This window comes from Stenella coeruleoalba (assembly GCF_951394435.1).
Source record: "Stenella coeruleoalba genome assembly, chromosome: 19".
Lineage (NCBI taxonomy): Eukaryota > Metazoa > Chordata > Mammalia > Artiodactyla > Delphinidae > Stenella > Stenella coeruleoalba.
Genome location: NC_137165.1, coordinates 11,336,612 through 11,348,917, shown reverse-complemented (window position 1 = coordinate 11,348,917; position 12,306 = coordinate 11,336,612). Strand labels below are relative to the sequence as shown.

The window sequence follows — 12,306 nt, the reverse complement described above, 5'->3', positions numbered from 1 at the left end:
ACCTGAGTGCAAATTATCCTGTAATGTTTTGCTTCTGTATCCAGAAGTCCTTCTGGAAAAATTAATTTGTTCAGAAAAGAGCATAATACCTGTATATTATAGCTAAAACCAGTTCTAACTTAGGCAGTGGTTAGATGAGTACACAGCAGTGATGGGGGGTTATGGATATACGTATAAAATATCTGACCACAGGGTAGAAAGGAAGGTGTGTAATCCTCATATACTGTTCTCTACAGTTTTTCAGTGTTCCCTATGCCCTTGCATTTCCCTGGGGAGTAGAAGAGTGATTGCACATGGAAAATTTGGGGTTACCATAGCTAAGAAGTAGGGGGATCAAGCCCAGCTTTCAGACTGCAAGGAATAGGGAGTTAACATCAAAAGGAGCTACTGTGCTAAGATAACACATAGTCTATAATGATCTTTTGCACTATAAAGTCAAGTAATGTATGCATATGTGTGCGTATGCATGTTACGTAAGGAATTTAAGGTGCCTTACAAAAACATTGAATAAAACAGAACGAAATATGTAAATGAGGATATTTTGGCACAGGAAAAAATAAGGAAAGGAAAAATAAGATTTATTAGGAACGGGTTACAGATTTGTTTCTGAGCTTCCTCACAGCTCACCAGGAAAATGTGATCAATTGCAGAATTTACAAAGAAAAAAACAGTTGTATGAGGAAAAAAATTATACCACATATTGAGGCTGGAAAAAATTTCTCTGGTGGGTCTTCATAAAGAGAATGTTGTGTAATGTGAACAATTTGAAAACATTCCTACATCAGAATAGCAGCAGTGTTGTGGCTTGTTTCTCCTAACATCGCTCAGTGGCGGTCTGTGGCATGACCCCACAGTATAGTTTGGTAGAAACCATGATACCAGGGGAGCAAAGCCACGAGGCCCGCTGCTCTGGTGATGGGGCCTCATACAGGGGACCTTTAGAGCTGAGCTGCTCAGGCAGTCTTCCAGAAACAGTTTCTTTGAATGAATCTTTTGAAAATGTGGAGCAGCAGTGTGTACGAGGGTGTGCTTCCTGACAAATAAATGAAGACTTTGGACATGCAAATAATTTTAGCCCTTGGTGTCTTAATATGTTGGAGAAAGGACTTCTCATCTGGGTTCAAGATAAGAGAATGCAAAAGAAATCTTGCTAAACATAAAAATAGGTCAATAAATGGTTTTTTTAAAAAATAGAAAGCACGTGACTTCCCTGGTGGTCCAGTGGTTAAGACCCTGCACTTCCACTGCAGGGGGCATGGGTTCCGTCCCTGGTCGGGGAACTAAGATCTTGCATGCCACGTGACGCGACCAAGAAATTTAATTAAAAAAAAAATAGAAAGCATTATAGATTTGGGTTCAATAGAAAGAATTTAAAAATAGTAAGAGATGCATAACTGTGGTATAGGCTGTCCAGTGGGATTTGGTTCAGGGAATTCCTGCCTGGAGGGGAGTTTGATCTAGTTAGTCTTCATGTCTCTTCCATCTCTGAGTCAGGACACAGGCCCACTTGCTGGTTCCTAGTTTTATGGCTGAGGAAAACTGAAATTTTTGGTTATGACAGCTTCATTTTTTTTCTTAATAAAACTAGAGATTGTCAACCTCATTATCTCTTTGAGTAATTGAAGTTTTTATAAGTTTTTAATGTGTGGTTTATAATCCACTCTTGGGGGAAAAATATTTTCAGATCGCATGGAAGAAGCTTTGGATCCAGATGAAGAGCGGAGAATCCGTGTCAGGAGGAAGGAGCAGGCCGTCCGTTCTGCCCGAATGCTCTACGTCCTCCAGCAGCAGGTGAGGAGGCTCAGGGACCGGGGACCTTCTCAGGGAATTCCTGTTTTCCTTTTGTCTCAGGAATATCAGCACCAGGTATCCTACATGAATTCTGATGTGTTTGTGAGGCCGAATTTCCTGAACACGTGGACAAATAATTCTGCTTCTCGTCCTCAGCCTTTATGTGTGTTTGTGTATTATGTGTATATGGCCAAACTCTTTATTTTATTTTTATCTTTTTAAAAAATTTTTATAATTTATTTTTGGCTGCCTTGGGTCTTTGTTGCTGCTCACAGGCTTACTCTAGTTGCTGCGAGCAGGGGCTACTCTTTGTTGCGGTGCACGGGCTTCTCATTGCGATGCCTTCTCTCTTTTTTTTTTTATAAATTTATTTGTTTTATTTATTTACTTTTTAAAAATTTTTGGCTGTGTTGGGTCTTCGTTGCTGTGCATGGGCTTTCTTTAGTCGTGGTGAGTGCAGTCTCACCACGTGGTGAGTCTTCATTGTGGTGCGTGGGCTTCTCATTGCAGTGGCTTCTCTTCTTGCAGAGTGCCGGCTCTAGGCACACGGGCTTCACTAGTTGTGGTGCGCGGGCTCAGTAGTTTTGGCTTGTGGGCTCTAGAGTGCAGGTTCAGTAGTTGTGGCGCATGGGCTTAGTTGCTCCAAGGCATGTGGGATCTTCCCGGACCAGGGATCAAACCCGTGTCCCCTGCAATGGCAGGCGGATTCTTAACCACCATGCCACCAGGGAAGTCCCTGGCCAAACTCTTTAAATACTGGGGGATTTTTTGTTTTTGTTTTTTTCTTTACTTTTTGGGGTCATAGACTCTTGAGAATCTACTAAGAGCTATGTGTCCTTTCCCCAGAAAAAAATGCTTATACAGCCCATATTTTTGCAGATAAATTTAAGTGGATCAGTTACCCTGAAACCTGTGGTCCCCAGTAATGCACCTTATAGTCTTAGAGGATAGGGACCTTGTTAGTTTCCCATCTGTCTCATGTTTATTGTGTATTAGAAGCTTAGTAGATAGTAAATAGTTTAATTGTCTTTACTAAATAGTAAAGAGTGAAGAATGTGTTAAGTGTCTTTCAGGACACATGGAGTGGCCGATAAGCAGGCATTTACATTTTTTACATTGTGGATAGAATTTTTAAATGTTTGTTTTAACTTTATCGCCTTACTCATTAGTAAGCCTTGAACTCATTTCTGGCCACTTAGCTCACGTGTTAGCCTTATTGCTGAACCCGAAACTGGACTGTTTCATTTAAAAGATAATGCCTGAGTTAGATTTTGTTTTGTATTCTTGTTGGGTTCATTTTGTTTTTTACTCTGCGCTGCTGCCGTAAAGATTGTTCTGAATCATGAATCAGAGCTGTGCTTGAAAGGTTTGATTGGCTCGCCGTTACTTAGAGGGTGGAAGCTGAATTCTTTAGCCACAGCACTGAAGACATCCTGATCTGGCCCTCCTACCTTTCCAGAGTCACCTTCACCTTCACTCCTTCACGTTAAATTCCTCTTACATTGGGGACCAAGGGATGGAAGGTGAACCCTGTGCTCTAGTCACCATCTCGAACTGGAAACCAATAGCTACTTTGGGGGTGAATGAATGAAGAGCCTTGTTTCATTTTCAAGTGACTTGAATTAATAAGGGTTATATTTGGGACTTCCCTGGTGGCGCAGTGGTTAAGAATCCGTCTGCCAATGCAGGGGACACGGGTTCGAGCCCTGGTCCAGGAAGATCCCACATGCCGTGGAGCAACTAGGCCCGTGCACCACAACTACTGAGCCTGCGCTCTAGAGCACGCGAGCCACAACTACTGAACCCCTTGGACCTAGAGCCCGTGATCCACAACAAGAGAAGCCACTGCAATGAGAAGCCCACGCACCGCAACGCAGAGTAGCCCCTGCTCGCCACAGCTAGAGAAAGCACGCAGCAACGAAGACCCAGCGCAGCCAAAAAATAAATAAATAAATTTATAAAAAATAATAATAATAATGGTTATATTTGGACAAGACAAAATGTATCCTTTTCTACAGAAAAGATCAGTGGAAAGGTACGAAGTTTTCATTTCTCCCCCCTTTACAAAACAGGTTAAAGAAATCCAGGAAGAATTGGATAAATTGAGTCCACATAAAATTAAACATACTAAGAAGGTATGATGCAATTTAATTATGATTAATACTACTTATAAACTACATTTCCAGTATTTTGTTAGTATTATGTGTGGGTTCTCTGCACTAATATTATTTTCAGTGCTTGTAGAAACCTATTAGGGAGTGAACATCTTACATATTCTGAATATGGGCTCATCTTCCAAGAAACAGGTTCTGAAAATAGATTTTTGTTGTTGCTCCTGGTATAAGAAACTGAGCATGAAAGGGAAAAGACTTTTTCATTAGAAAACCTTTAAGCTTTACAATTCCCTTTACTATGAAAAAGTTTTTACAGTAGAAGTTGTTCTTACATAGAAGATTGGCTATAAATGTTCGTAAGGGTTGGGTTAACGTTTAGAAGTTGTGAGTATTGAAATAACTCTCGCATCTCATTTATTGCCAGTCATGGGCAGTGTCCAGGCTGGCAGCTGCCCATCGAGGAGCCATTCGGGCCTTACAGATGTTTGTTACTCAGTTTACTGACCGGGTGGAGCACGCAGTTCCTATTTGGTGCAAGGAATTGGGCAGTCTCATCCGCCAGCTTTCACTCTGTTCTGCCAAGCTGGAGGCCAATTCTTCTGTCCCTGATGTGGTGATAGATATCCTGCAACAAACTGAGGTATGAAATTGACTCCGATTTTTGTTTAAAGTGCATTGTTTCTAAGCAGGGAAGTAATGTTTACCATTGCCTAATTTCATTGAGATTTGTGGAGAATACAAGACAAAGCTGGTACCTAGTAAATTCAAGCTTTGCAGAGGGCAGAAGAAGCACTTCATTTTAATTTTGTTTTTACAATCTAGTCTATATTGTATTTCATTGCTTTGAGAATTGGTGACTTGAGTCTAGAACACATAACAACTCTTAACCAGGTCCATTAATTAAACAGAATGTTCCATACCGTGACCAAAAGAACTTATTAGCATACAAAAGGAAAACAGTAACGCACTGTTTAGATTAGTGCTTAGATTAGAATATCAGTGTGCAATCTAGATAGATTTTTGAAAAAAAGAAACACAAAAATATATGGAAGCAGAGTCTAAAGTCTTGTGCTATGGCTAGAGACTTCTGGAAATCACAACCGGTATGTACTAGTCAGGAATGGATAGTGTTTTTAGTTTTATTGGTGACAAAGACAGCAAAAACACTGTGTCCTTAAATCTTTATAGTTCTTTGAAGTTTGTGGAGTGCTGTCATTTCATCCTTACTGCGTTGCTGTGATTTGCAATAGGTTTTATTACTTTTATTTTACAGATTAAAAAAAAAGGTCAGAGACATGACACAGTTACTTCTCTCGATAGCTGGAAATCCAATGCCTGTCTTCTGACTCCCATGCCACTGTTATTTCCACTGCGCCACACATTTTCATCCACAAATAGAAGGATGGCCTTTCTGTTAGTGTGACACAGTAAGCTGTTGGCTGTAGAGGAAGGATGCTGTAGTGGGAAGAGTTAGAGACTAAGTGACAGACCAGTTCTACCATTAACTAGCCCTTGATGATCTTTAAGTCCCCTTCTGCCTTTACAGTTTCATTATCCAGCAAATATGTTTGTGATTTACGTTGGTTACATTCGTGTGTATAGAACTTACTATCAGGAATGTTATTGTCAAATGGAGACCTTTAGGTAGCATATCAAGTTATGTGGTGCTTTTTAAACTTATCCATACGAAATATTTATTGGCCAGATGATTTCATTTAGAGGACGTATCTTGCTAATCCTAGAAAGGATCTCAAGAGATATAGTCCCTTTCCCAAATTTTGAGCAGAAGTGCCTTAACATAATGTTTCTTAAATATAATGTTTGTCTCCTCTACATTTGAAAATATTCAGTAGCACAAGAAATTTATTCTTTCTTGTTGATGTCTACGGCACCAACCCATAGCTTATTATTTTCTTATTGCCTTACTGTCATCTGAACTAAATGTCCCTGGCTGTGTTCAGTTGTCCTTAACTTGTACTGACTGGAGGGAGACTGGGCCCTTGCTGCCTGGTGACGAGTGGGTACTTGTTAGAGGACATACCTCTCTTAGAAGGGGTAGAGGGGCACAGATCTCCCCCGTTGTGGTAGATGAGTGACCAGAGCCACTGGGCATGGTAGGTTTCCTTTAGTTTATGAAGATGTGCATTAAATACAGTCTGTGTGCCCACTTAAAGGATAATTTAAGTTTATGAGGTTTTCATTGAGAATTAAAATGCTTATATAGCATATAGGATTATATTCTGAAGACTGTCGTTAGTTTTTAAAATAGGAATCCTTAATTTTAGAATTTGGATGCCGTTAAGAGTGTTCATATTCTTTATTTTTTTGCTATTGATTTTAGTGAGCTAAACATGTAAAAGAACATGCAGAATTCTTTTATTAATTGGATTCCTAAATAACCAAGTTTTAAAATTAAGTGATGTTTCATTAACAATTAGAGATAGCCATTTAATAATGAGTTTCTCTGGAGTTCCCATTTTCAGTTTTATAATTGAGAAGTCAGACTTTTGTGAGATAAACTAAGAGAATGATTAACTGTTTCATGGCAGGCTTTGGAATCCCTCCTGGAAAAGACACTGTCACCAAAAAAGGCAAAGAAATGTTTCAGTGAAATTCAGAGCAGATTTCCTATTGGTAGCCAAAGGGCCTTAGAGAGATGGCGAAGTACATCACCAAAGAGTGAGAGGAGGCCCTTTGTAGCAAAGGAGGTATTTCCACAGGAAACAAGAGGACCTTCAGTGGCAAAGAAGCTTCTTGCTGGTATGTGTCCTAAAGTGTTTATTACAAGATACTTTATTCTTTGAAATTGTCTGGACTGTAACAGTTGCTCCCCTGGGTCAGGATTTAAAGCCTAGTCCACAGTAGGTGCACTTGAACTAGGATAAAGGAATAGCAGCCAAAATGCTTCCTTAGGCTGGAGGCCGGAGTATTTTTCCTTAGAGGAGGGTGGAGAAAGTAAAATTCCCTTTTCCTGCACCATAGCATTTGGGCTAACCAAAGTAAATCCCTGCAGAGCTGAAAGTTAGAACCCTGCTTTTTTTTTTTAAGTTTCTTTATTTACATTTTAACGATAGACATATACATATCTACACAAACACACGTTTGGTTGATACATATGATCTTTTTTTACGTAGGTAATAAATTCTCGTTATTCCAATAAGCAGAGTTGCAAGCTTACGTGGTGTGCACATTTAAACAGATACTGCCAGCTTGCCCTTGAAAATGTTTAGCAGTGACCATCAGTATGTATTTCCCCATATCCTTGCCAAGTACTTTATATAATGAAATATAAAAAATTTCCAGTCTCTTGGTGGAAAATGGTACCTTGCTGTCTTATATTGTGTTTCCCTGATTCCTAGTCAGGAAGGTTTTTCTTTCATGTGTTCCTTAGCCTTGTTTATTTCCTCTTCTGTGATTTATCTGTTCATATCCTTTGCCATCTCCCTGCTGGGTTCTGTCTTTTGCTTATGGGTATATAGAAGTTCTTTATATATTTTGGATCTTAATCCTTTTCTGGTTTACATGTATTGTAAATATTTTCTCTTAGACACTTACTTTTGAATTTTGTTTATGATATCTTTTCTGGCACAGAAGATTTTATTTTTATTATTTATTTTATTTACTTTTTTCAGCCGTGCCACGAGGCTTGCGGGATCTTACTTCTCTGACCAGGGCTTGACCCGGGACCCTGGCAGTGAAAGCACCAAGTCCTAACCTAACTGGACTGCCAGGGAATTCCCAGAAATTTTTAATTTTGTAGGCAAAATCATCATTCTTTCCTACATATTTTAATATTTTAAGAGGTAGTTCTTTCCTCTTTGTTGTTGTGCTTTTCAAAATTTTGCTGATGGTGATTGCTTATCTTCAGAGGAATTTAGAATGAGCTTGTCAAGTTCCATGAAAAGGGCTGTTGGGAGTTCGATTGGTATTACATTGAGTTCATAAATTAATTAGGAGAGGAATGACATCTTTACAATATGATCTATCAATTTATTCATGCCCCTTTTCCATCCCTTCAGTGGAATTTTATAACTTTCTGCATATGATAATCCCTGACGTAGGAATATATAGGAATTCCTAAATTTCTTGTTAGGTTGATTTCCAGTTTTTATTGCTATTGTGAATGGGATCTGTTTTTAAAATTCATTTTGAAATTGGTTATTGCTACTTATAGGAGAGCTGTTGGATTTGTACATTGCTCTTTTATCGGACACCTTGCTGAAATCTTTAATTTGTTATGGTACTGTATTTCATTGGTTCTAAGGTTTACATTTGAACATTTCTGAAATTGGGATGCATTCTTAAATTGATGATATCTTACAATTACTTGACGATATTTTAAAATTTCGTATTGGTACATAAAATAATGATATGTCTTATACTTGATACTTCAGATTTGATGAAATATGAGGTTTTGTTAACTTTTATGTATTTTTCCAGATAGATGAGCTCACTTAAGTTTTGCCTCTCTCTTTGCAATTTTTATACCTCTCTTTTTTCCTCTTTCTGCTTTATTGAATGGATTTTAATTCAGGGTAATATTGAATAATAGCTGCAATGGTGGACATCAACTCCCTGTGCGTGCCCCCCCCCTTACCAGTTTAAAGGGAATGCTTTTTCATATGTGATGCTGACTATTGATTTTTGGCAAATCTGCATATGAAAGTTAAGGAAATTTTCTTCTGTTCCTGTTTTGCTAAGAGATTTTCTTTTCCTCTTTTTTTTTCCTTCTTAAACTGACATATATACATTGATAGTATTTTAAAATAGTTTTAAGATTTTAATATTGAACTTTTTAATATGCCATTTATATCAGAGTGTGGATGAATCCAGTAAACTAGTTTTCCTTCTGTTAATTGAAGTGGAATGTACAGATAGAAAAGTGCACTATAAATTTACAACTCAGTTATCAGAAAACAAACATTTGTGTATGACCACCACCCAAGTCAAGAAATGGAACATCACAAGCACTAAGAAATCCCCCTAGACTCTCCTCTTCCAACCTCCTTCCCCAGCTTCTTCCCCTCTATTAACTATCACTGTGATTTTTAATGCTGTACTTTGGTTTTGCCTGATTTGGAACTTTATAAAAAATAGAATCACACAATTGGTATTTTCTTGTGACTGGCTTCGTCCACTTAACACTTTGTGAGATTCATCTGTTCTGTTTGTGTAGCTGTGATTTGTTTATGTTCATGGCTGTATTCCATTGTACGAATATATGGCCATTTATCTCTTCTGTTGTTTTAATCATTGGGTTTTTTCCAGTTTGGGGTGATTATAAGGGAAACTACTGTGATCGTTTTTATATATGTCTCTTGGTACATGTGTGCCTGTGTTTCTGTTGGGTTTATTCCCAGGAGTATAATTGTTAGGTCATCAGGGTATGTATTGGTTCAACTGTAATAAAGAGTTTTTTCAAAGTAGTTTTATCCTTTTATATTCCAACCAACCGTGTATGAGAACAGTTGCTACACATCCTTGCCAGCCCTTGTTATTAGTTTTTAAAATTTTGGCGACCTGGTTGATGTGTAAGGCTGTCATTGTGGTTTTAGTTACGTTTTCTGGATGTTTAATGGTGAGTACTTCTTCATATATTTATTGGCCATTTACATGTCTTCTTTTGTGAAGTGCCAGTTCAAGTCTCTTGACCAGTCCTCCCTCCCTCTCTCTCTCCCTCTCTCTCATTTTCTATTCCCTTTTTTCCTTTCTCTCTCTCTCTCCTTTTCTTTACTGATTTGTAGGAGTTCTTTGTAGGAGTATTCTACATAGGACCCTTTCTCAGTTACCTGTGTTGTAAATATCCTCATAGAAATAAGATGTAGCTTGCTTTTAAATGTTGCCGAGGTGTGTTTTGATGGACAGAATTCTTAATTTCACTGTATTCCAATGTAGCAATCTTTTCTGTATAGGTTCTTTTTGGTGGTGGTTGTTTGTTTTTTGGTTTGTTTCTGGATCCTGTTTAAGAAGCTTTTCCTTATGCCAAAATTAAGAAACTATTTTCCTGTGTTGTTTCCTAAAAAAGGTTCATTTTCTTCCAGGTGGATATGTAGTTGAGCTAGCACTCTTTGTTGAAAATATTATTCTTTCCCCACAGTGGCACACAGTGGCGCTTTTGTCATAAGTTGTGTCCACATACGTGTGGGTCAGTTTCTGGGTCCTCTTTTCTCTTCCACTGGTTTATTTGTTGGTTCTTATGCTAGTGTACACTATCTTACTTAACTATTCTAAGTCTTGATATCTGGTAGAACAGCTTTTGTCACCTGTTCTTCCAGAATGTCTTGGCAAATCTTGACCCTTGGTATTTCCATAGAAATGTTAGGATCAGAATTTGTTAATTTTCATCCCCTCCCCCTCCAACAACAAACAACCTATTGGAATTTTGGTGAGGAATTGTTATGTTTACAATATTATATTTCCCAATCCACCAGCAGGGTATATATCCCTCCATTCATTTAGGTTGTCTTTAAATACTCTCAGTAACTTATAATGTGTGTGTGCATTTGTTCATCTTTATTTACAATTATTCCTTGGTATTGCTATTTTCAGTGCTCTCAATGCTTTCAGTAAATGATATCTTTTTAAAAAGTTGATTTTTACTGAATATTGTGGATATACAGACATATGGTCAATTTTGTGTGTTGATCTTATATCTAGGAACCTTGATAACCTAATTTATTTCTAATAATTTATGGGCAGATTATTTGTGTTTTGCAATGTATATAGTCATGTCATCTATGAATATAACCATTGGTTTATTTCCTCCTTTCCAGTCTTTATTCCTTTTATTTCTTTTTCTTCTATGGTTTTCTGGTTTTATTTACTTGATCTGTAGATGACTGATATAAAGGTATGTTAAAGTCTCTTGAGACTTTTAAAATTTCTCTTTGTATTTCTATTCATTTTTGTTTTGTACATTTTGAAGTTGTGCTGTTAGATGCATAAGTGTTCCTTACTGATAAATGTGTGTGTGTGTGTGTGTGTGTGTGTGTGTGAGAGAGAGAGAGAGAGAGAGAGAGAGAGAGAGAGAGAGAGATACGCGGGCCTCTCACTGTTGTGGCCTCTCCCGTTGCGGAGCACAGGCTCCGGACGTGCAGGCTCAGCGGCCATGGCTCACGGGCCCAGCCGCTCCGCGGCATGTGGGATCTTCCCGGACCAGGGCACGAACCCGCGTTCCCTGCATCGGCAGGCGGGCTCTCAACCACTGCGCCACCAGGGAAGCCCTGATAAATCTTTTTTCTGTGGATTTTGTATGTTATTATTAAATATCTCTCTTTGCCTTTTTAACGTCATTCGCTTTGGATTCTGTTTTGTTTGATATTAATATTGTTTCATCTACCTAACTTGTTTGACATTTACCTAGAATAACATTTTCCATCCCTTTATGTTCAGTTTTTCTTCGCTGTTTTATTTTAAGAATGTCTCTTGTAAATAGTTTATTGTTGGTGTTTTTAACCCTGTTGTAGAGTTCTATATTTAACCTACTTACATTTACTGAGATTAATAGCACCTTTGAACTTCTTTCTACCTTATTTTTTGTTTTCCACTTGCCACTTTTTTTTTCTTTGTTGTAATTTATTATGTTAATCAAGTTCTTGTTTCATTTTGTTTCCTCTACTGATTTGAAAGTTATATATCAGTCTGGTTTTCATTTATGTCTCAGTCTAAACTAATTCTGTGGAAATCTGTAGCTTAATGCACTGCCTCTATCATGAATGTAACAAAACCTAACTTACTCAGTTACTATTAGATATTTACTCACTGTAATGTGGTATTCTGTTCCCTTCATTGGTAGACAGGTAGAACTAGTATGGCACCTTCTTTCTAACCAGAAGGCTGCCTTTGCCAGCCTTTCCCTCAGGACAGGTGTGATGTGTATTTGCCGCTGTATCCTCTGTGGTAGCCCCAAGGCCGACACATAGTTAGGCATTTAAATGAGTGACTGTGAAGAAGTGAAATAGAACAAGAAAAGGCCTCTGAACTGCAAATCACAGTAACCTGAGATCTGGGTGCTCCTTTATGATACTCTGGAGGGAATGTGGTGAACTTTCCAGGCCTGCACACAGAGATATGTTCCCTAAATGAGTTAAAAGATGAGAGGCGCCCATAACTGAGTTGTGAAAGATGAGGACCAGATTCAGAGAGAGAAGTTGGGAAACCTGCTAATATAAAACTCACTGTAGGCACCAATGTGGGAAAGCAGGAAGACAGACCACAGTGTGAAAAACGGGGACCAGAAAGACCTCACTCTAGTCCCAGCTCCGCCAGTTTGTGATCCTGGGTTGATGACTTAATCTCTCTGAACCTTCATTTTTTCATCTGTGAGTGGGGATAATACAGGCATACCTTATTTTTTTGTGCTTCACTTTATTGTGCTTCACAGATACTGTGATTTTACAAG

General features: G+C 38.3%; 1 protein-coding gene across 7 annotated transcripts in view; it reads left to right on the top strand.

Moving 5' to 3' along the window:
- The window catches only part of KIAA0753, a 60,807-nt gene that overhangs the window by 13,182 nt on the left and 35,319 nt on the right, over positions 1–12,306 (top strand). For 6 of the 7 annotated variants that reach the window (XM_079905911.1, XM_079905906.1, XM_079905907.1 and 3 more), the window contains exons 4-7: positions 1,685–1,791; positions 3,864–3,926; positions 4,330–4,545; positions 6,455–6,665. In XM_079905911.1, coding sequence (XP_079762037.1) covers positions 1,685–1,791; positions 3,864–3,926; positions 4,330–4,545; positions 6,455–6,665 — 597 coding nt within the window. Of the gene's footprint in view, positions 1–1,684; positions 1,792–3,574; positions 3,827–3,863; positions 3,927–4,329; positions 4,546–6,454; positions 6,666–12,306 lie in introns of those variants that run through there. The other variant, XM_079905910.1, reaches the window with a different exon arrangement.